The 22,955-nt window shown below is 44.4% G+C and overlaps 1 protein-coding gene across 2 annotated transcripts in view; it reads left to right on the top strand.

The window, feature by feature from the left end:
* Nucleotides 1–5,109: 5,109 nt before the first annotated feature.
* Nucleotides 5,110–22,955, top strand: part of sardh (sarcosine dehydrogenase) — a 95,808-nt gene continuing 77,962 nt past the window's right edge. Inside the window, exons 1-7 of one of the 2 annotated variants that reach the window (XM_071349891.1) lie at nt 5,110–5,288; nt 9,583–9,737; nt 12,369–12,546; nt 13,230–13,408; nt 15,007–15,186; nt 19,737–19,860; nt 20,200–20,300. In XM_071349891.1, coding sequence (XP_071205992.1) covers nt 9,588–9,737; nt 12,369–12,546; nt 13,230–13,408; nt 15,007–15,186; nt 19,737–19,860; nt 20,200–20,300 — 912 coding nt within the window. In that variant the 5' untranslated portion in view covers nt 5,110–5,288; nt 9,583–9,587. Of the gene's footprint in view, nt 5,388–9,582; nt 9,738–12,368; nt 12,547–13,229; nt 13,409–15,006; nt 15,187–19,736; nt 19,861–20,199; nt 20,301–22,955 lie in introns of both variants that reach the window. The other variant, XM_071349890.1, reaches the window with a different exon arrangement.

Below are 22,955 nucleotides of genomic sequence, written 5' to 3'. Positions count from 1 at the left end.
GCTCATGCGTCCTTTCACACTGAACAAAAATATAAACGCAACATGCAACAATTTCCAACATTTTACTGAGTTTCAGTTCATATAAGGAAATCAGTCAATTGAAATAAATAAATTAGGCCCTAATCTATGGATTTCACATGACAGGGAATACAGATATGCATCCGTTGGTCACAGATATCTTTAAAAAAAGTTATGGGCGTCGATCAGAAAAGCAGTCAGTATCTGGTGTGACCACCTTTGCCTCATGCAGCTCGACACATCTCCTTCGCATAGAGTTTATCAGGCTGTTGATTGTGGCCTGTGGAATGTTGTCTCATGCCTATTCAATGGCTGTGCGAAGTTTCTGGATATTGGTTTGAACTGGAACGCGCTGTCGTACACGTCGATCCAGAGCATCCCAAACATGCTCAATGGGGTGACATGTCTGGTGAGTATGCAGGCCATGGAAGAACTGGGAAATTTTTAGCATCCAGGAATTCTGTACAGATCCTTGCTACACGGGCCGTACGTTACCATGCTGAAACATGAGGACCTCAGAATATCGTCACGGTATCACTGTGCATTCAAATTGCCATAGATGAAATGCAATTGTGTACGTTGTCCATAGCTTATGCCTGCCCATACCATAACCCCACCACCATGAGGCACTCTGTTCACAACGTTGACTTCAGAAACCACTCACCCACACAACGCCATCTGCCATCTGTCTGCCATCTGCCCGGTACAGTTGAAACCGGGATTCCTCTGTGAAGAGCACACTTCTCCAGCGTGCCAGTGGCCACCGAAGGTGAGCATTTGATAGCATCATGGTATCATGGTACACTAATTTCCAATGGAACGCTCTATTTGCCTTTGTGTTGCCAATGTGTTGCAGAGGCAGTTGCAGTGCGTTCTGTGTGGTGCGTACGTTGAATTTATCGAACGTATGCATCAGACTGTGTGCGTAGACGGCTTGACAGAAATGATAGCATGCTGAACTTTTTTGTTGCACCTATATCCAGATGATGCTGCGTACCATTTTGCTCAATGACGCTGTCGGTGTGATCAAGGCGTAAAACCTTCACAAACTGCTACAGATGCACCATTGAGAGCATCCTGTCGGGCTGCACAGCAACTGCACCGTCCGCAACCGCAAGGCTCTCCAGAGGGTGTTGCAGACGCCCTAATGCTTCACCAAGGCACACTGCCTGCCCTCCAGGACATCTACAGCACATGGTGTCACATGCCAAGAAGATCATCAAGGACCTCAGCCACCTGAGCCATGGCCTGTTCACCCCGCCACTATCTAGAAGGCAGAGAGAGTACAGGTGCATCAAAGCTGGGACCAAGAGAATGAAAAACAGCTTCTATCTCCACGCCATCAGACTGTTAAACAGTCACCACTAGCTGGCCGCTGCCCAATACCCTGCCCTGAACTTTAGTCACTGTTACTAGCCGGCTACCACCCGGTACTCTACCCTGCACCTAGAGACTGTTGCCCTGTGTACATAGTAATTGAACACTGGTCACTTTAATAATGTTTACATACTTTTTTACCCACTTCATATGTATATATTGTATTATAGTCCAGACCTATCCTATATAACTACTGCCGTACACACCTTTTCAATTCATTTACTGCCCATAATGTACTGTTTTATTTGATATCCACAACTCTGGAGGGTACACACCTTGTGTAAACATCTCCCAATAATCTCCCGTATTCACAATACTGGTGTACTAAATACAATACACTATAGCCTACACCTTTAGCCTACACAAAGCAGGTAATACAATGCACAATACACTATATCCTACACAATACAGGTAATACAATACACTATAGCCCACACCTTTAGCCTACACAATAGAAGGTAATACAATGCACAATACACTATGGCCTACACCTTTAGCCTACACAATACAGGTAATACAATGCACAATACACTATACCCTACACATTACAGGTAATACGATGCACAATACACTATAGCCTACACAAAACAGGTACAACAATTCACAATACACTATAGACTACACAATACAGGTAATACAATGCACAATACACTATAGCCCACACCTTTAGCCTACACAATACAGGTAATACAATGCACAATACACTATACCCTACACAATACAGGTAATACAATGCACAATAGCCTACACAAAACAGGTAATACAATTCACAATACACTATAGCCTACACAAAACAGGTAATACAATGCACAATACACTATAGCCTACACAAAACAGGTAACACAATAAACAATACACTATAGCCTAAACAATACAGGTAATACAATATTTCCATTCGTTCTTTGCTTCAACTACTTCCCACAGTCTTAGCATATTCAGCCATTTTGTTATGATTATTCAGTCATGTTATGAGAGTGGCTGATGGTTTGGTCCGGGCTCTGCATGGTTTGGTCCAGGCTCTGAGAAGAGAAGGAGAGAAGAAACAGCTGTGGCCCCTGCTGGGAGCCTCTCGTGCCATGTGAGAATCTGTCTCCGCACCACGTGCTCTCACCACTGGTGTCCCCCAGGGCTCTGTTCTAGGCCCTCTCCTATTCTCGCTATACACCAAGTCACTTGGCTCTGTCATATCCTCACATGGTCTCTCCTATCATTGCTATGCAGACGACACACAATTAATCTTCTCCTTTCCCCCCTCTGATAACCAGGTGGTGAATCGCATCTCTGCATGTCTGGCAGACATATCAGTGTGGATGACGGATCACCACCTCAAGCTGAACCTCGGCAAGACGGAGCTGCTCTTCCTCCCGGGGAAGGACTGCCCGTTCAATGATCTCGCCATCACGGTTGACAACTCCATTGTGTCCTCCTCCCAGAGTGCTAAGAACCTTGGCGTGATCCTGGACAACACCCTGTCGTTCTCAACTAACATCAAGGCGGTGACCCGTTCCTGTAGGTTCATGCTCTACAACATTCGCAGAGTACGACCCTGCCTCACGCAGGAAGCGGCGCAGGTCCTAATCCAGGCACTTGTCATCTCCCGTCTGGATTACTGCAACTCGCTGTTGGCTGGGCTCCCTGCCTGTGCCATTAAACCCCTACAACTCATCCAGAACGCCGCAGCCCGTCTGGTGTTCAACTTTCCCAAGTTCTCTCACGTCACCCCGCTCCTCCGCTCTCTCCACTGGCTTCCAGTTGAAGCTCGCATCCGCTATAAGACCATGGTGCTTGCCTACGGAGCTGTGAGGGGAACGGCACCTCCGTACCTTCAGGCTCTGATCAGGCCCTACACCCAAACAAGGGCACTGCGTTCATCCACCTCTGGCCTGCTCGCCTCCCTACCTCTGAGGAAGTACAGTTCCCGCTCAGCCCAGTCAAAACTGTTCGCTGCTCTGGCACCCCAATGGTGGAACAAACTCCCTCACGACGCCAGGTCAGCGGAGTCAATCACCACCTTCCGGAGACACCTGAAACCCCACCTCTTTAAGGAATACCTAGGATAGGATAAAGTAATCCTTCTAACCCCCCCCCCCCTTAAAAGAGTTAGATGCACTATTGTAAAGTGGTTGTTCCACTGGATATCATAAGGTGAATGCACCAATTTGTAAGTCGCTCTGGATAAGAGCGTCTGCTAAATGACTTAAATGTAAATGTAAATGTATGTGCAGGGTTAACCCCATCCCTAATCAACCATACACACACTGCTCTGCTCTGGCTAGAAAAATAAAATAATAAATATATATATATATGTTTTATGGTTACATGCAGTGAAATGTGCTGTTTTACAGGGCCAGCCATGTTAGTACAGTGCCCCTGGAGCAAATTATGGTCAAGAGCCTTGCTCAAGGGCCTTGTAGGCCAGGTATTAAACCAGCAACATTTCAGTTACTGGCCCAACACTCTAATCTTTAGGCTACCTGACACTAGGGGGATAGAGATCACATACATGCACGATGCATCCCTCCAGGGGTGTATTCATTTGGCCAATTCTGTGCAAAACGTTTTCCTTAAACGAAAAAAATGGGGAGGGACCTACCTGAATTTGTCCAAAAGAAACTCGTCTTGCTCTGTTTGCTTCCGTTTGGTTCATAAACGATAAACGGTTTCTGTAATGAATACACCCCAGGAGCCACAAATGATCCTGGCTCTAACAATTAACCTTTATTTTTAGACGGTTACTTAGATGGTCAAATAAGGTGTGTAAAAAGTTAAGTGTATTTAAGTGACAACTATATATTTCAAGATAGGCGCTAAAAGGCAAATATGAATGAAAAAGCTGGTTGAAATAATGTATGATAATTTCGTTGCAAAGTGTTTCAGCAGTTGGTTGCGCACGCTCTCAGCGGACAACATTGTATCTTCATCCTTACTTCTTGTCATCGAATGTTTCGGTGCTGATTACCCAACATTCTACTCCTGAAGTTGTCTGTGATGATCTAGCCTCTACAGCGATATTAGAGAAACGAGACAGGAATCCCATTGCAATGAATGACGAGTGTATAACGCTTCACCCAGCAGACCGTAGAATCGCTTTCAATCCCTTTTCAAAATCAGTCGAAAAGAAAATATTTGTAATGTTGTACTTGTTGTTGACGAAATTCATGCTAATGTTGGTTTTTTGAGCTAACGCCCAATTGAGTATGGTTACATGCACACAATAATGTGATTCTTGTAGATAGTCAGATTAATATAATAGTTCGATTAAAACGTTTAGATGCTTTGCAAGAACGATCTCCCTAATAATCCTGTTTACATGGTCACATCTGAAAGCAGGCTACCTGATGGCACTCTAATAAATGCAGAAAATAAACGATCTACCACAGCGACCATGTTATTTTTGGAAGTATATCTGATTTTGAGTTCGGACATATAAAGTTTGTAGGTGAAAAGTACTTCAAAGACTCATACACGGGTTCCAAACTCACTCCACTCATGCTAGAGGCTCATTTGACTGCAAATACATGATAGAACGCTCCAATAGGATCTCGCTAGCTCGTACTTGGCTCTGGCAACTTCCTCTTTGTTCCGGTCACTATGATTAATTTGCTCCCATTGGAAACGACAGGTCGTGGTCTATCTTGGGTTAGTTCTAAAAATCTTTGTTAACACGGCGTCACTCCATTTGAACTCCTCCTCCACATTTACTGGATTGGTTGAACAGTGCAGAAGACAATCTCCCTAGAAAGTTTTTTCTTCTCGTCATCATCAGTATTTACTGTATTTAGTTTCAGGCGTTTCTTTTACCCCTGCTACGTTTTAGGTTAGGGATGATCAAACTGCTGCCAGCGATAACCACACTTTGAGCTCGGGCTCAGACACCACACGGCCATTTTCGAGTGAGTTTCATATTAACGGTCTCCGGCTGTATGCTTTCCCCCTCTTATTGCATTTTTGGGGATCAACTTTAATCAAGAACAGAAGCGTATAGGAGCAAAGTAAGTGTTTGCGTGTAGGGGAGCACACAACACAGTTAATTTACTTTATATTACACAACGGGTGAGTCTAATCCTGGGTGCAGATTGGTTAAAACCGCTTTCCAGCCTCTGTCTATTCCACAAATTACCACCTATGACGTTGAAATGCCTACGTCCTCTTCGATTTGACTGGGTAATCAATTGTCACATCAACCAAGCTAGACAATTTGTGAACTTTGTCTCCAGTGTAAAACGCATCTAGACATTATCCCATTTTAGACTAGCACTTGGCTTAAAATAGCGGAGATTTGTATAAATCTTGCTGACTGTCTCTCTGACATTTACAACATTGTTTCAGTATTGAAATTCTTTCTCTAGTTGTATAGTTACGCAATAAGGCTCGGGGGTGTGTGGTATATGGCCAATATACCACGGCTAAGGGCTGTTCTTAGAGTGCCTGGATACAGCCCTTAGCCGTGGTATATTGGCCATATACCACAACCCCCCCGCGGTGCCTTATTGCTATTATAAACTGGTTACCAAGGTAATTAGAGCACTACAAATAAATATTTTGTCATACCTGTGGTGTACGGTCTGATATACCACAGCTGTCAGCCAATCAGCATTCAGGACTCGAAACACCCAGTTTAGAATTGCATATATACCTTTCTGTATAGTTTATTGCACACACACACACACACACACACACACACACACACACACACACACACACACACACACACACACACACAGTAGGCTACAGCTCTTCTAAGTGTTGGCCTAACAAATGTCGAATGTTTAATTGGCATGACACGGAGTAAAAGGAAAACCGGTATCAGATTTCAGGCTAACAAATTCAGGCTACATTGGTAAAATATTTACTCTGTTTATTTGCGAAGGCCTATGTGGCCAATAACACATCAAACTCAAGTGGGACATTTCCACTAGGCTGTTCCATTTAGACTAAAGTGAATGTTGTTTCTGTGGATGCACGATGCAGTGCTACAGGATCTCACATTAGAGCCCAGGTCAAGTATTGGTAGCTGCCAGTGGCCCTCTGTTTAAATCAAACATTATTTAAAGTGCATTTTAAAACACAACACACTTTACAGTAAAAAAAACAAAAACATTAAGGAGATAGAAGAACATTTTTATGTATGATGGCTGTGATGTCACTAGTGTTATTAGTGTGTCCAGGTTGAGTGATTTTATTGACAGGTGCCTTTCAGGTATGGGGGCGGATGAGTTCTCCACACTCTCTTGCTTTGACCACCATGTGACAGAAAGAAAACAGAGCCGAGCATAACAGTATGCCAGTGGAAGGGAGGACAGTAGCAGGTGACAATTCAGTTGCAGCCATTCTGTTACAGATTTGGTAACAGAATGACACATTTTAATCATTTAATAAATCACAAACCAAGTTATCAGTAAGAACACTAACAATACTGGACAAAAATATAAACGCAACATGTAAAGTGTTGGTCCCATGTTTCATGAGCGGAATTAAAAATCCCAGAAATGGTTTCAAATTTGTTTACAGCCCTGTTAGTGAGCATTTCACCTTCTCCTTTGCCAAGATAATCCATCCACCTGACAAGTGTGGAATATCAAGACGCTGATTAAGCAGCATGATCATTACAAAGGTGCACCTTGTGCTGGGGACAATAAAAGGCCACTCTAAAATGTGCAGTTTTGTCACACAACACAATGCCACAGATGTCTCAAGTTTTGAGGGAGCTTGCCTAAGGCATGCTGACTGCAGGAATGTCCACCAGAGCTGTTGCCAGAGAATTGAATGTTAATTTCTCTACCATAAGCCGCCTCCAACGTCGTTTTAGAGAAGTTGGTAGTACGTCCAACCGGCCTCACAACTGCAGACAATGTGTAACCACGCCAGCCCAGGACCGCCACATCTGGCTTCTTTACCTGTGGGATGGTCTGAGACCAGCTACCTGGAGAGCTGATGAAACTGTGGGTTTGCACAACAGAAAGAATTTATGAACAAACTGTCTCAGGGTGATGAAATGATGATGATGAAACTCATCTGCATGCTTTTTGTTCTCACTAGCGTCTTGACCTGACTACAGTTCGGTGTCGTAACCAACTTCATTGGGCAAATGCTCACCTTCGATGGCCACTGGCATGCTGGAGAAGTGTGCTCTTCACAGCTGAATCCCGGTTTCAACTGTACCGGGCAGATGGCAGACTGCATGTATGGCATCGTGTGGGCAAGCGGTTTGCTGATGTCAACGTTGTGAACAGAGTGCCTCGTGGGGGTGGGGTTATGGTATGGGCAGGCATAAACTACGGACAATGAACACAATTGCATTTTATTGATTGCAATTTGAATGCACAGAGATACCGTGACGAGACCCTGAGGCCCATTGTCGTGCCATTCATCCGCTGCCATCGCTTTATGTTTCAGCATGCTAATGCACGGCCCCATGTTGGAAGGATCTGTACACAATTCCCTAAACATGTCCTAGTTCTTCCATGGCCTGCATACTCACCAGACATGTCACCCATTGAGCATGTTTGGGATGCTCTGGATCGACATGTACGACAGCGTGTTCCACTTCATGCCAATATCCAGCAACTTCGCACAGCTATTGAAGTGGAATGGGACAACATTCCACAGGCCACAATCAACAGCCTGATCAACTCTATGTGAGGTAATGTCTCGCGCTGCGTGAGGCAAATGGTCACACCAGATACTGACTGGTTTTCTGATCCACGCCCCTACCTATTTTGTAAGGTATCTGTGTCCAACAGATGCATATCTGTATTCCCAGTCACGCGAAATACTGATTTCCTTATATGAGCTGTAACTCGGTAAAATCTTTGAAATTGTTGCATGTTGCGTTTTATGATTAGTGTAACTGGTATTAGCTTTAAAAAATATTTTCTATGTGTTTTTTTTTTTGTAACAATGACAAGGCACTAGGCAATATTTCTTACATTTACAGAAGGCAAAACTAAATGTAAATGTTTTAGTTGGCAGGGGTCTTCAACATTATTGCGCAATACCTTTTTTTGAGACTTTTTCAGCTAGATGTTTTCGAAGACCTCTTTTCCATCTGTTTGACCAGAAATCAAAGCTTTTAATTATTCCAAATTTTTACGATGGAAATATGTACATATGCCTTCATTTCAATTTTTTTTTGGCTGCCAGTAATGTTTTTTGGCCAAGGTCTTGATTTCAGAGTTTGGATGTGTAACTTGGTTGGGTAATAGAAGAAATGGGAATCGTTAAGCTCTCCCCCCCCTGTCATTTCCTATCTGTCAGTCAATGGTGGTTTTGGTCAATGTCTCAGTCTCATGTAACCAGACAAGGATGTCTCTGAATATTGAGGGAAGCACCCCTTACCTCTCTGAGGGGTTAAATGCGGAAGACACATTTCCGTTCTACAACTGACTAGGTATCACCCTTTACTAGCTGTAAAGTCTGACATAAGAGACTGGTCTATGGCTAAAAGGTTTGTTGACATCGAGTATGGAGGATGCATTAAAAACTGCATCATATTCCCTACATCGTGCACTACTTTTGACCAGAGCCGTATGGAACCCTTGTCAAAAGTAATACACTATATAGTAAATAGGGTGACATTTGGGATAAAGAATAACACTTTTTCTTCCCAGATGTGGATAGTCAATGCCATGCAGCACAAAGAGAATCAGTGAAATGGCTTCGGCCCGTGACGTTTGTTTACATGCTGTGCTTCACATCGAGACTCGCGTGATGGTTGTCATGGCACAAGGTTCAGGAGCAGATTCCAGCTCAGGTTGGCTCTGTGGAATGAGTCGGACATCTGTGTTGTCTTGCAGGGATGACTAGGACTCGCGCGCACACTGTTGCTCCACCGTCCCTGCAATAGAGTGTGGGTCCTATTCATGTCCCTATTCGTTTTCCTTAGCCTAGAACGACCCCCCTAAACCACAGCACAAACTCATTCCACGGAGGGCTGAGCGTCTGCGGGTTTTAGCTTTTCTCTTGGTCTTCATTTGAAGTCACTAATTAGTAAGGAACTCCCCACACCTGGTTGTCTAGGGTTTAATTGAAAGGGAAAAAAACAAAAACCTGCAGACACTAGGCCCTCCATGGGATAAGTTTGACACCTTAAAGGGATGTGCTTTTGACTGTATTTGACTGTCTGTAGGAGGCATGGTAGCTGCGTAGCCAGGTCAGAATCAGACCGGTATGTGTCTCTGTGTGCAGGGGCCATGGCCTTCCTGGGGACAGCAGTGCGGAAGGTGGCTAGCTGCCGTCCGGCCCTCTCCCCCCTGTGCCGCTCTGCCACCACCTCCCGTCGCTACAGCTCCAGTTCAGAGCCCACCACGGAGAAGAGCGTCCCCTACGAGAACGTACTCAAGGTCTGTGTGATGTTTTTTTTGTCATCCTCTATGGTTATGTCCGAAATGGCACCCTAATCCTTAGTCCCTATTGGCCCTGGTTAAAAGTAGTGCATTATACACCGAGTATAGCAAACATTAGGAATTCCTTCCTAAAATTGATTTGCCCTTTTACCCTCAGAACAGCCTCAATTTGTCGGGGCATGGACTCTACAAGGTGTCGAAAGCGTTCCACAGGGATGCTGGCCCATGTTGACTCCAATGCTTCCGACAGTTGTCAAGGCTGGATGTCCTTTGGGTGGTGGACCATTCTTGATACACACGGTGAAAGAATGGCTAGCAGGAGCTCGTCTGAGCGGTTGGCTTCAGAGCCCTCACCTGCTATGTCCAGTACTTAGTGCTGATTCAGACCCTCTACAGCAGCGTTTCCCAAACTCGGTCCTGGGGACCCCAAGGCGTATACTTCTTGGTTTTTGCCCTAGCATTACACAGCTGATTAATATAATCAAAGCTTCATTTTTTAATTTTTAATTTATTTTACCTTTATTTAACTAGGAAAGTCAGTTAAGAACAAATTCTTATTTTCAATGACGGCCTAGTGTCACGAACCGGCTCAAAGCCCGTAACAAAAGGGAGACAACGTGGAGATAAGGAGTAACAAAATATATTTATTAAACAAAGTAACCTAAATGCAATTAACAATGGTGTGTGTAATCAGTAATCAGTAGTGTAAGTGAGTGTTTTGGCATGCATGAATGTGATAATGCGGTGTGTTGAAAGGTGCTAAAGCAAACAACCAAAAAGTCACAAAAAAACACAACAAAATCTATCAAGGTGTCTGCATGGAGAGAGTCTCCTCCATGAATGGGGAAGTGGTGTATTTATCCTGGGAGACACCGGGCCCAGGTGTGGGAGTGGGAGGTGGTCACACTAGGAACAGTGGGTTAACTGCCTTGTTCAGGGGCAGAACGACAGATTTGTACCTTGTCAGCTCGGGGATTTGAACTGGCAACCTTTCAATGCTTTAACCACTAGGCTACGCTGCCGCCCCTTGATGAGTTGATGAGTTGAATCAGCTGTGTAGTGCTATGGCAAAAACCAAAACGTGCGCCCCTTTGTGTCCCCAGGTCCAAGTTTGGGAAACGCTGCTCCACGGGATGTTTTTCTTCCTTTTCTTCCTGACCACCACAAATTAGGCACACACACACTTCGGGTATTTACGAGGGGTCTTGTAATAACTTGGGATCTTACTTGTTGTGGTTATTTCGATGTTCGCACAACATTGACATTCGTGTTACTGTCGACAAAAAAAGTCCTCAGAAACCGTACTCTTTTCGGACGATGATAACACTCTGACCTGAGTGGGCGGCGCAGTGTCCAGATGCACATTTCCAAGCGCTCTGATTGGTTTGGAATGGCAGCGCTATGATTGTTGAGTGACCACTAAGTTAGACTGAGCAGCCAAACTAACAGCATTGCAGTTCTTCACAAACCGGTGCACCTACTTACCGTACCCCGTTCAAAGGCACTTAATTATTTTAAAAAGAAAGGAGGACCAAGGCACTCTTCATATAATTAATTAAAGTGCCTTTATTTGTCTGGCATGTTCAATAGAAACAAAGTTTTAAAAATCCGACGCGTTTCGGCCGCATGGCCTTCGTCAGGGATAAAGGCATTTAAATTAATTATATGACGAGTGCCTTGGTCCACCTTTCTTTTTGATGACCAATTCACCCCTTTTACCAAAGAGCACCTTCTATCTACTAAAAAATGTACTATTGTGTACCTTAGTAGCGCTTCCCTTCCTCCTCTTTCAGGCACTTCATTATTTTGTCTTGCCCATTGAATGGCACACAGTCCCTGTCTAAAAATCCTTCTGTAACCTGTCTCCTCCCCTTCATCTACACCGATTGAAGTGGATTTAACGAGAGACATCTATAAGGGAGCATAGCATTAACTTGGATTCACCTGGTCAGTCTGTCATGGAAAGAGCAGGTATTCTTAAGGTTTTCTGTACACGGTGTATCGCGTTTTATTTATGTACGTTGCAAGGCCGTCGTCGTAAATAAGTATTTGTTCTTAATTGACTGGCCTGGTTAAATAAAAACATAGGCTAAAGGAGGACCACAATGGTAATGTCTCAAACTTTTTTGTGTTTACAGCTTTTGCCCCAAGCATTAGACACCTGAACATCTAATCAAATGGCTACCCAGACTATTTGCATTGCCCCCCCCCCCCCCCCCCTTCTATGCTGATGCTACTCTGTTATTATCTATGCGTAGTCACTTTACCCCTACCTACATGTACATATTACCTCAACTAACCAGTGCCCCCGTACATTGACTCTGTACCGGTACCCCCTGTATATAGCCTTGCTGTTATTTTACTGCTGCTCTTTAATTGTTTTTTTATTTATTTTTAATTAACACTTATTTTTCATAACTGCATTGTGGGTTAAGGGCTTGTAAGTAAGCATTTCACTGTAAGGTCTACACCTGTTTTCAGTGCAAGTGCCAAATAACAATCTGTTCCCTACTTAAAAAATATATATATTTCATATAAAAAAGAGAACATCTAATAAGAAATGTAGTTTTACTATGTGTATTCTATTTTTTTACTATGTGTATTCTATTTAAACAAATCTCATGGTAGGTGGAGGAGGGTGGCAGTGGGCCTACCAAGCCCCTTCCCAAGTCAGCAGAGGCTGTGGTAATCGGAGGGGGAAGCCTGGGATGCCAGACAGTCTACCACCTAGCCAAGATGGGCATGACCAACGTGGTGCTGCTGGAGAGAGACAGACTGACCGCCGGAACCACCTGGCACACAGCAGGTAGGTAGTACCCACCTAACCACCCAGAAGCCTATCCAGGCTGTGGCTTTTGCTACTATTGATTCATTAATGTGTAGGATTGTTTTGTAAATGGATCTGTCATGTATATCAGTGTTTTTTTTTATCCTGGTCCTGGGGACCCAAAGGGTTATATGGAAGATGCATTCAAGGTGATGTCACATTAAATGCCGTTAGGAAAATAAATGCATTATGATGACCACAAGGATGTACCCTTACCATGCTTACAGATTTTTTCCCCCCCTTTTGGTTACTTGACCTAAATTGCATTCTCTATAAAAATGACCATAGAGCATGATTTATAGCCTCTGGGGAGGTGGTGACAGGGGCATTCTTATGACATTGCCAGCTGAAAATTTGAGCTCAATTTCCAAAAAGACAAGTTCTGTAGCTTTCGTAGGATATGCCACCGATATTGACGCACTGCGGACCCGGGACTGGGTCCAAAACAACCACGCAGTTGAACAGGTTTTAAAGGAGAAGAATATAACCTCTGGGATTGTTAAAGGGGAGTCTAATTGGCCGGAAAACAAATGTACTTACATATTAGTCCCCCCCCTCGCTCTGTCTGTCTTCGTCTCTCTCTTTCTCTCCCTTTTGGTCTCTTTTTCTCTCTCCTGCTCCCTCACTAATCGTCACTGTCTCTTGTGGTGTCTCTGTCCCAGGTCTGCTGTGGCAGCTGAGGCCCAGTGATGTGGAGGTGGAGCTGCTAGCCCACACCAGACAGGTGATCAGCCATGACCTGGAGCAGGAGACCGGTCTAGAGACGGGCTGGATCCAGAACGGAGGCCTCTTCATCGCATCCAACAAGCAGAGGCTGGACGAGTATAAACGCCTCATGTCGGTACGCTCATACAGGACCAGACTACACTGGACTGGGGTCTTAGGTTAGACTGGTTGGGGTAGAGGTGTCTCTCTCTAACAAGCAGAGGCTGGACGAGTATAAACGCCTCACGTTGGTACGTATTGTAGACTGGGCCCTGCTGCTCCAGAATAGACTAGACTCAACGGAGTAAACTTGTATAACTTGTTAGGGTAGAGGCTGGCTACTGTACCTATGGGCCTTACTTGTCCAGACTAGACCTACCCCTCCAGCGAATTCAGTAAATAGGCCAGCGGTAACTTGTGGGTGTGAGATGAAATGCCCAGTTTGATTTTATTAGGATCCCCTTTAGCCGATGCCAATGGCGACAGCTAGTCTTACTTGGGTCCAACATATAACGAAAAAGACATTATAGACAAAATACTTTACAATTTGCATACATTGAAAAAGATTAACATGTAGTGTGTGTGTGCATCTATCAGTTCCACATACATGTCAGTACATACACACAACAAGTAGGTCCCATGAGGGAGAGGCGTGTGCCGTGAGGTGTTGCTTTATTTGTCTTTTGAAACCAGGTTTGCTGTTCACTTGCGCTACAGTATATAAGATGGAAGGGAGTTCCATGCACTCATGGTTCTGTATAATACTGTACGTTTCCTTGAATTTGTTCTGGACCTGGGGACTGTGAAAAGACCCTCGGTGGCATGTCTGGTGGGGTAAAGTGTGTGTGTGTAAGTTGACTATGCGAACAGTTTAGAATTTCCAACACTTTTGTTAATGTTTCTTTTAAAACAGTGACAAAGTCAGTCTTTCCTCAACTCTTAGCCAAGAGAGACTGGCATGCATAGTATTAATATCAGCCCGCTGATTACAATGAAGAGCAAGACGTGCCGCTCTGTTCTGGGCCAGCTGCAGCTTAACAAGGTCTTTACTTGCAGCACTGGACCGTATGACCGTTTTGATTATTGCACAAATGATCTGGAACTCAAATCACACAACTCCCATACGGGGCAGGGGGAGACAAGTTTATGAAATGTAATATTTCGGTGTCAACATTTCAGTCTTTGAGCTAGGGCAATTCCATGGTAATAGAATTATGCTGAGACTTAGATTTCACTTTTATAATGTATGCCAAACAGAAAAAATGATTGCAAAGCTGGTCCTACTCCAGTCTCTTTTTCAGTTGGAATAGTTTTCATGGTTTTCTATTGTTTCCAGTATTTGTCTTATATTATCTCCAATGTATCGTCCATGTAAAAAGTATTGTCTGATTTAGGATGATTAATATCCGGCAATACCTTTTTTTAAATTCTATGCATTTTGCTAGGTTTTTGGCATCACAGCACGGAAGTGTAAGGGTTCTCCAGTTTAGGTGGACTGGATCTTTATATTTACCATCTGGGTCCTGTTTCAGTAATGGTGAAATCAGACCTCCTTGCTGAGTACCTGATAGTCTACCATTTTAAGAGAGTGGTTAAAACATGTTAATAACAGACCTTTTTCGAGTGGAATTGCCCACAGTGAGAATAACCTGTATTTTAATAGAGGTTCCATGCAAAATGGAAGTGTGGTGCTGTCTCACGAGGATGATGTCATTTTATTGTTCTTCTCTCCAGTTGGGGAAGGTGTACGGTATCGAGTCCCACGTCCTGTCCCCCGCTGAGACCAAAGACCTGTACCCTCTGATGAACGTAGATGACCTCTATGGCACGCTGTACGTCCCCAAGGATGGCACCATGGACCCCGCTGGCACCTGTACCACCCTGTCCAGGGCAGCCACTGCCCGTGGTGCCACGGTAAAGATAACACTCACGGATGCATGCATACACGGGCTCATTGGCTTGTGATGAGTAAGCCTTGCCTGCGACTTCAGAATCAGTGTCACCCTCGGCCCATGGGGGGAATCTCCTATTGGGCTAACAGTTAAGATGTTGGTTTCTCCCATGGGAGACCAGCGTGACACGCACGCACACAAGTTACTTAAGCGTTACATGGCTTGAGTATTGAGTTATTTGCTTAATTATTCTCTTCCCACTTGTGTACTATTAAAGATGGAAACATTATCTTGACACCGGCGTACAGTTGCACCTTAATAGTCAGTAAAAGACATTGAGTGGGCTATAAACCTGCAGTTCCTTAAGGTAACAATGTTTTTTCTAGACCGCTCAGGAGCAGAGCAGGCTAGTTTCTGACCACTTTATCAGTGTTTTGTAGTGTAGGGAGGTCGGTGAACCCTGAGCATCAACTCTGTAGGGTCCAGTCCACTGTTCCATATTCTCTTTCCTGCTATAAGTGATACCAATGAATATTAAGACAGTAAAACCTTTAGATGGCCAGCGATAGATACCAAACTATGGCACTTTATACTCTGTTGGCACTACTGTTGGCATTGCTCCTGTAACACCCACTCATCTACTCTCAGGCACAAAAAGCTCCTCAGGCACAAAAAGCTCCTGAAGAATGAATCTGTCATTATGGTTTTACCATATAACTACTATGTGATTGTATGTTATAACCAATGTTCCCTCTAAGCTGTGGACGTAGCTCCCAAGAGACTGCCATGCAGAAGAAAAATCAGCCCACGCAGAGGAGCGCGAGATTGAACTTCACTCAACTTTCTAGAGTTTTCCCCGTTAGTTAACACTATCAACGTTTCCCTTTACTGTGGGAATTGTGATCCAATCAATGCAATATTTGCCACTTTCAATGCAACATACCAAAACGAACTATGCAAGAGATTTTGTTGTAGGCCAAGCGTATCGGTGTAGGATTGTATTGACAAGCAATACTCAGGCCCGTACTATACACAGATGGGTGCGCCATAACCAATCTGAGCTGCAGTAGGCCTATATGCAAATAGACCATTGCCATATATGGATTCGTGCCATTCACTTTAAACTGGACTATTTTACAGCATGAGCTGTCGTGATTTATTATGCATTTGTTTTGAGATCAAAGCGAGAGCAGCATATAGCCACGTGTGCTCATTTTACATTCTTTGCTAGTTAATGATTTAGTAGAGCAGTTATTGCTGATTTGTAGTCAGCAATGTGGGAGTGATTACTTCCTACAAGAGCACAAAACGTGTAGATTTCTAGCCATCTCTGAAAAGCTAGTCTGGTAAATACCTTTATTGTATCTTAAAAGGGCAGTGTTTTATTTTGAGACAGGCTTGAATAAGCTAAGTACTCAGTAGGCAGAGGGTAGCATAATTTGTATGATTCTCTGTAATAATGGTACGGAAATAATAATGAGTTGTGGTTTCTTGCATAAGAGACAACAAAATGTTCAGTCACCTCTTTGTCTGATAACATGCAGGGCTTAACATTCACCAGTTTTTCTTTCCAAAAGGCTCATGGAATTTAGGCCTACATTGAACCCCATACATGGCTGCTAATGTAGGCTGAATGATAGAACTTCTCTTTCCATGTTAAAATGTTATGTGATACATTTTCTCCATTTGGTTTTTATGGTAGGCCACTCTGGTAGGCCTACATTATGATCAAATAGCCACAGACATGGCCACTGTTAAAACAGTCAATTAAAGCGGGTACAGCCTCATTGTTCAAAGTGAACGCGTGCCTGAAGATGCACAGAAATTTCACAAGATTCAAATTCAAGCGCTCAGCAGACCTGAAATTGGCTCCGTGCTTAAAAAATATTAGAGGGAACATTGGTTATAACGTAATGGATCGTACCTGGCTCCACCAGGGGGCTAAAGGGGGATTAGCCCCCTCAGTTCAAACTTTTCCCCCCTTTAAATTGTAGTTCTATATCCCTATATAAAAATGGCAAAAAAGTTCAAATGATTGAGTGACAGGTTGGCGCAAAACAACAAAAATCTCCGTTGCGCTGTGTCAGCACAATGGACAGAGCGTGCCGCGGTGTGTGTGTGTAGGGGGGCTATGGAAAGTCACTGGGGTGGTTATGCATGATTCCTTTGGGTTTCCATAAAAGTGGGAGGCTAAATGAGTAACGTGCTACGCGTCCGCCTGTAATATTTGATTTATATTTATAAGGGCGGGGTCAAACTCTCTCTTTCCTGCTCCTCTGCTGTTCTATGGCACTATGGCCGGTGCTCTGCAGGGGCGTCTGACCTATGATGGGATGTGTAAGGTTTTCATCCCGACATTGACTGACAATGAATTGATTATGACTGAGCTCCCTTCGGTGCCTGTAGAGAAGGTGTGCTGTGTGTCTCTTTCCCAATGCTTGGAGAGAAAATGACTCCACCGCAAATGCCCCTGGGTGTGGAACTTGTCACTGCTGGGGGGGGGTTGGAATGTGCCATTCTGCCCCGCTGATACATGTCTATTAGTTTGGATAGTGTGGGTAGAAATACTGAACAGTAAGGATTTCAGTTGAAGGGAAAATGACCACTGCTACGTTCTGACAATGTTTGAGGTTACTGCTTATGCGTGAAGAATGTGTCTCGGGCATAGTTAATAATGTCGAGACCAGAAGAAGGCGAGGGGTATGTGGTGAAGAAGCGCTATAGGCACGTCTCTCGCCACTATTGGGCACCGACTCCTGCCAATTTGTTTCATCGTGTCAATTTTGATCAATGCCCCGTGAAATATACACTGAACAAAAATATACACGCAGTTGCAGCTAAATTGGAAATTGGTCAGTTGAAATAAATTCATTAGGCCTTAATCTATGGATTTCACATGACTGGGAATACCGATATTAAAAAAAAATTAAATAAAAAAAAAGGTGGGGGTGTGGATCAGAACCAGTCAGTATCTGGTGTGACCACCATTTTCCTCCTTCGCATAGAGTTGATCAGGCTGTTGATTGTGGCCTGTGGAATGTTGTTCCACTCGTCTTCAGTGGCTGTGCGAAGTTGCTGGATATTGACGGGAGCTGGGAAAACGCTGTCGTACACGTCGATCCAGAGCATCCCAAACATGCTTAACGGGTGACATGTCTGGTGAGTGGTGGTGATGAGGTTATGGCGGCGGATTAATGGCACGACAATGGGCCTCAGGATCTCATCACGGTATCTCTGTGCGTTCACATTGCCATTGATAAAATGCAGTTGTGTTCGCTGTCCGTAGCTTATGCCTGTCAATACCATAACCCCACCACCACGGGGCACTGTTCACAATGTTGACATCAGCCAACCGACAGCTCACACGACACCATACACGCTGTCTGCCATCTGCTAGGTACAGTTGAAACCGGAATTCATCCCTGAAGAGCACACTTGCACACAGCGTGCCAGTGGCCATCGAAGGTGAGCATTTACGACGCCGAACTGTAGTCGGGTCAAGACCCTGGTGAGAACAACAAGCATGCAGATGAGCTTCCCTGAGATGTTTTCGGATTGTTTATGCAGAAATTCTTCAATTGTGCAAACCCAGTTTCATCAGCTCTCCGGGTGGCTGGTCTTAGACCATCCCACAGGTGAAGAAGCTGGATGTGGAGGTCCTGGGCTGTTGTGGTTACAGATGGTCGGTGGTTGTGAGGCCGGTTAGATGTACTGCCAAATTCTTTAAAACGCCTATGATAATTACATTTTCATTTCACTATCTGGCAACAGCTCTTGTGGACATTCCTGCAGTCAGTATGCCAATTGCATGCTCCCTCAAATCTTGAGGCATCTGTGGCATTGTGTTGTGGCACAACTGCACATTTTAGAGTGGCCTTTTGTCTCCAGCACAAGGTGCACCTTTGTACTGATCATGCTGTTTAATCAGCTTTTTTGACATGCCACACCTGTCAGGTGGATGGATTATCATAGCAAAGGATTAGTGCTCACTAACAGATGTAAACATTTGTGCACAAAATGTGAGAAATATTTTTTTTTGGGGTGACCAACACTTTACATGTTGCGTTTTATATTTTTGTTCAGTGTATATATTTGTCAATATCACCGTCATCTTTGAAACGCCAGCGCTGTGAAAATAAATCCAACACTCATTTCCACCTCTACCTACCTGCCTGCCTCCTGATTTAATCTCTGTCCTTACAACTGCTAGAAGGCCCCTATTTTATGCTGACACAGCGCAGCGGAGATACATTAGGCTACAGATTCCACGCCAACCTGTCACTTCAAAAGCACTCAATGAACTTTTGTTTATTGTGGTATGGCGTGATATAAGCAGAAGTCAATATAATTCCAATTCAAGAACACCCCCCCCCCCCCAGAATTGTGCCCCCTCACCGATTTTCAACTGCCCCTTTAGTCACTATCCTGGCTCCGGGTCTGGTAAGGCTTGTTTCTGGGCAAGTCACACAGCCAGAAATAACTCCTGGCGATAGCCATGAGTATAATAACTATAGATACGTATACATGGGGTTGTCTTTCACCTCATCTCTGATTGGCTCGCTCTCCTGTCAGGTGATAGAGAACTGTCCAGTGACGGGGATCCAGGTGAGCACAGACGACATGGGAGTGAAGAGGGTCAAGGCTGTGGAGACCTTCCACGGAACCATCCAGACCCCCGTGGTCGTAAACTGTGCAGGTTAGTCAGTCGTCTATCACAGTGATTCCAAACTTTTTTTTAATGGTTACTGTACCCCAAATTACATTTTGCTCTGTCTGGAGAACCCACAAAGTACCCCCCCCCCCCCTTGTGCATTTGACCCGTAGGCCTATGTTCTGGCCTCCTATTTAAGCATCTGGACGCTATTCAAGATGACTGAACCATTACAAAAAGCCCTTAACAAGAAATAGAGTTGATTTGGACGGATCATTGACGAGTAGTTATTTAGGATGCAAGGTGATTTGTAGATCAGGGACTCTGCACAGTCGAACTGCAATGTTGAGCTTAAGCACGCACTCTCTCTCTTTGCCCTGTCAGGAGTGTGGGCCTCTAAGCTGGGTGAGATGGCTGGAGTCAAGGTGCCACTCATCGCCATGCACCATGCCTACGTCGTGACAGAGAGGATCGAGGGCATCCAGGTACGTCCGTAGGCACTCGTGTTGCACACACACACGGAAACGCACCATGCAGACATGGTGATCGAGGGCATCCAAGGAAAAGGAACAGCCTGTCTTGTCTTTACCATCGTGTAGTTGTAATAGTATTAATTTATTGATCCCGACTTGGGCAACTGATTTATCACCACAAACATATGCACTGTCAGAGGGTAAGTCCAGGTGACACGTGATATTTGAACTTTGATCTGCAATATTATCCAGCTTGCTCATGCATGTCGTACTGCTGACTAGAGGGCCAGCTGAGGCTCCAGTCTGCTCTCGGTTGTCACCATCTGGCCAAGCTGCAAAGCTGGAGGTTCTAAAATGTATCTTCTTAAAATGTTCAACCTAACCTTAACCCCAACCACACTGCTAACCTTATGCCTAGCCCTAACCTTAAATTAAGACAAGTTTATTTTAGTTTTCATAAATTTGTTACGATATAGCCAATTTTAACTTTGCAGCTTGGCCTTATAGTGTGAACCAGTCCTTTCCTCTCTCCCACCACCAGGTCTCCCCAGCAGGGGGCACTGTGACACTGCAGGCCCCTGTCTTACTACTTCCCTTCAGTGTAGAGCAGGTATTCCCAAACTGGGGTATGCGTACCCCCAGTACATTAGTGTCTAGTTTAAGAAACAGGCGCCTCACAATTCCTCAACTGGCAGCTTCATTAAATAGTACCCGCAAAACACCAGCCTCAACAGTGAAGAGGCGACTCCGGGATGCTGGCCTTCTAGGCAGAGTTGCAAAGAAAAGGCCATATCTCAGACTGGCCAACAAAAATAAATTATTAAGATGGGCAAAGAATACAGACACTGGACAGAGGAACTCTGCCTAGAAGGCCAGCATCCCAGAGTCGCCTTTTCACTGTTGACAATGAGACTGTTTTTTTGCGGGGACTATTTGTCACGAACCGGCTCATAGTCCGTAACAGAAAGGGAGACAACGTGGAGATTTGTTAATAAAGATTTTGTTATTCCTTAAATAAACTAAATACAATTAACAATGGTGTGTGTAATCAGTAGTGTAAGTGAGTGGTTGCGTGCATAAATGTGATAATGAGGGGTGTTCAAAAAGGTGCCAAAGCAAAGAAACGGCCACAAAAATGCCACAACCAAAATCTATAAGTGTGTCTGCATGGAGAGAGTCTCCTCAATGAATGGGGAAGTGTCCCATGTCGCTGACGACCCTCCCGGCTCCGCCCACCGACATCCTAATAAGGAAAACCAGAGCAAAGAGAAAGAATACGGCAGACAGAGTGGGAGGGTTTTCACCCCCCCCTCCCCCCCATAAAACCGGGGACCAACAAGGACCGCGGAACACCATACCAGTCACACAAACATATTGACCCACCCTATGCGTCCCAAATTGATGAGGGGGTACATGTTCACACTTCCACTTGTCCCAGCCAACCTCGTCCTCCCCAGACCTCAGCAAACTTTGTGCACAGGAAGCAACCTTTCAGAGAAAATAAGAAAACGAGACCAGAAGGGAACAGACAGGAGCGACAGAACAGGACAATACCAAACAATGGTCAGTCACGTAGAAATTCGGGAACAGGACAAAACCAAACAATGGTCAGTCACGTAGACATTCGGGAACAGGACAAAACCAAACAATGGTCAGTCACACAGACATTCAGGAACAGGGTGAACAAGAGAGCGTGTCAGCAACAATCTCCAACGAAAATAACATCTCAGGGTCCTTCTCGTAACATTTTGGCAACATCAACACAATCTTTCTTTAGACGTTTATCACTAATTTCAATCTTGTGGTGTTAAGCGATCTTCAACAGCTGTTCTTTAGTCCATCATTCGAACAGTTCCTCTGATGGAAAGCGAATGAACTCGTCTACATTAGACACCATAGTCAGAAGTAAATACTTAAAAAATGATCGCTCTTCCCTTCTGCTGAGCACACCAGACCGGACCACAACAAGAGAAATGACAATCGCACTGGGCACCACAGAAGAGAGATGAGATCTATATGGAGCTTCCCCAAAACCTACAGTAACTCAACCCTCGTCTTCGTGCGGATATGCGGTGGGTAATTACGCACTATAGCCCGCTGGCAAGGAAGAAGAAAAAAAAAGGGAACAGACAGGAGCGACAGAACAGGACAATACCAAACAATGGTGTGAGTTGGGTGAGCGATTACGCAGGTACTTTCTCAACGGATGACACAAACAACTGGATTCGTTATCCCTTTCATGCCCTGCCTCCAGTCCACTTACTGATATCTGAACAAGAGAGCCTCATCGAAATTTCAACTAGCGGTTCTGTGAAAATATAATTAAATCAGAAGCCACTGACAGATTTCTGTATTGGGCTGCGCTCAGAGTATCCTGCCTTGGCAAATCACGCTGTTAAGACACTGATTCCCTTTGCAACAACGTACCTATGTGAGAGTGGATTCTCGGCCCTCACTAGCATAAACTAAATACAGGCACAGACTGTATGTGTGAAATGAAATAAGACTGAGACTCTCTCCAATACAACCCAACATTGCAGAGTTATGTGCATCCTTTCAAGCACACCCTTCTCATTAACCTGTGGTGAGTTACTCACAATTTTCAATGAACCAAAAAGGTTTAATATGTAAGATGGTTAAATAAAGAGCAAAATTATTGATTATTAT

The sequence above is a fragment of the Salvelinus alpinus genome, chromosome 18, assembly GCF_045679555.1.
Source record: "Salvelinus alpinus chromosome 18, SLU_Salpinus.1, whole genome shotgun sequence".
NCBI classification, from domain to species: Eukaryota; Metazoa; Chordata; class Actinopteri; order Salmoniformes; family Salmonidae; genus Salvelinus; species Salvelinus alpinus.
The sequence above is the reverse complement of the archived record's forward strand: the minus strand, read 5'-3'. Positions and strand labels throughout refer to the sequence as shown.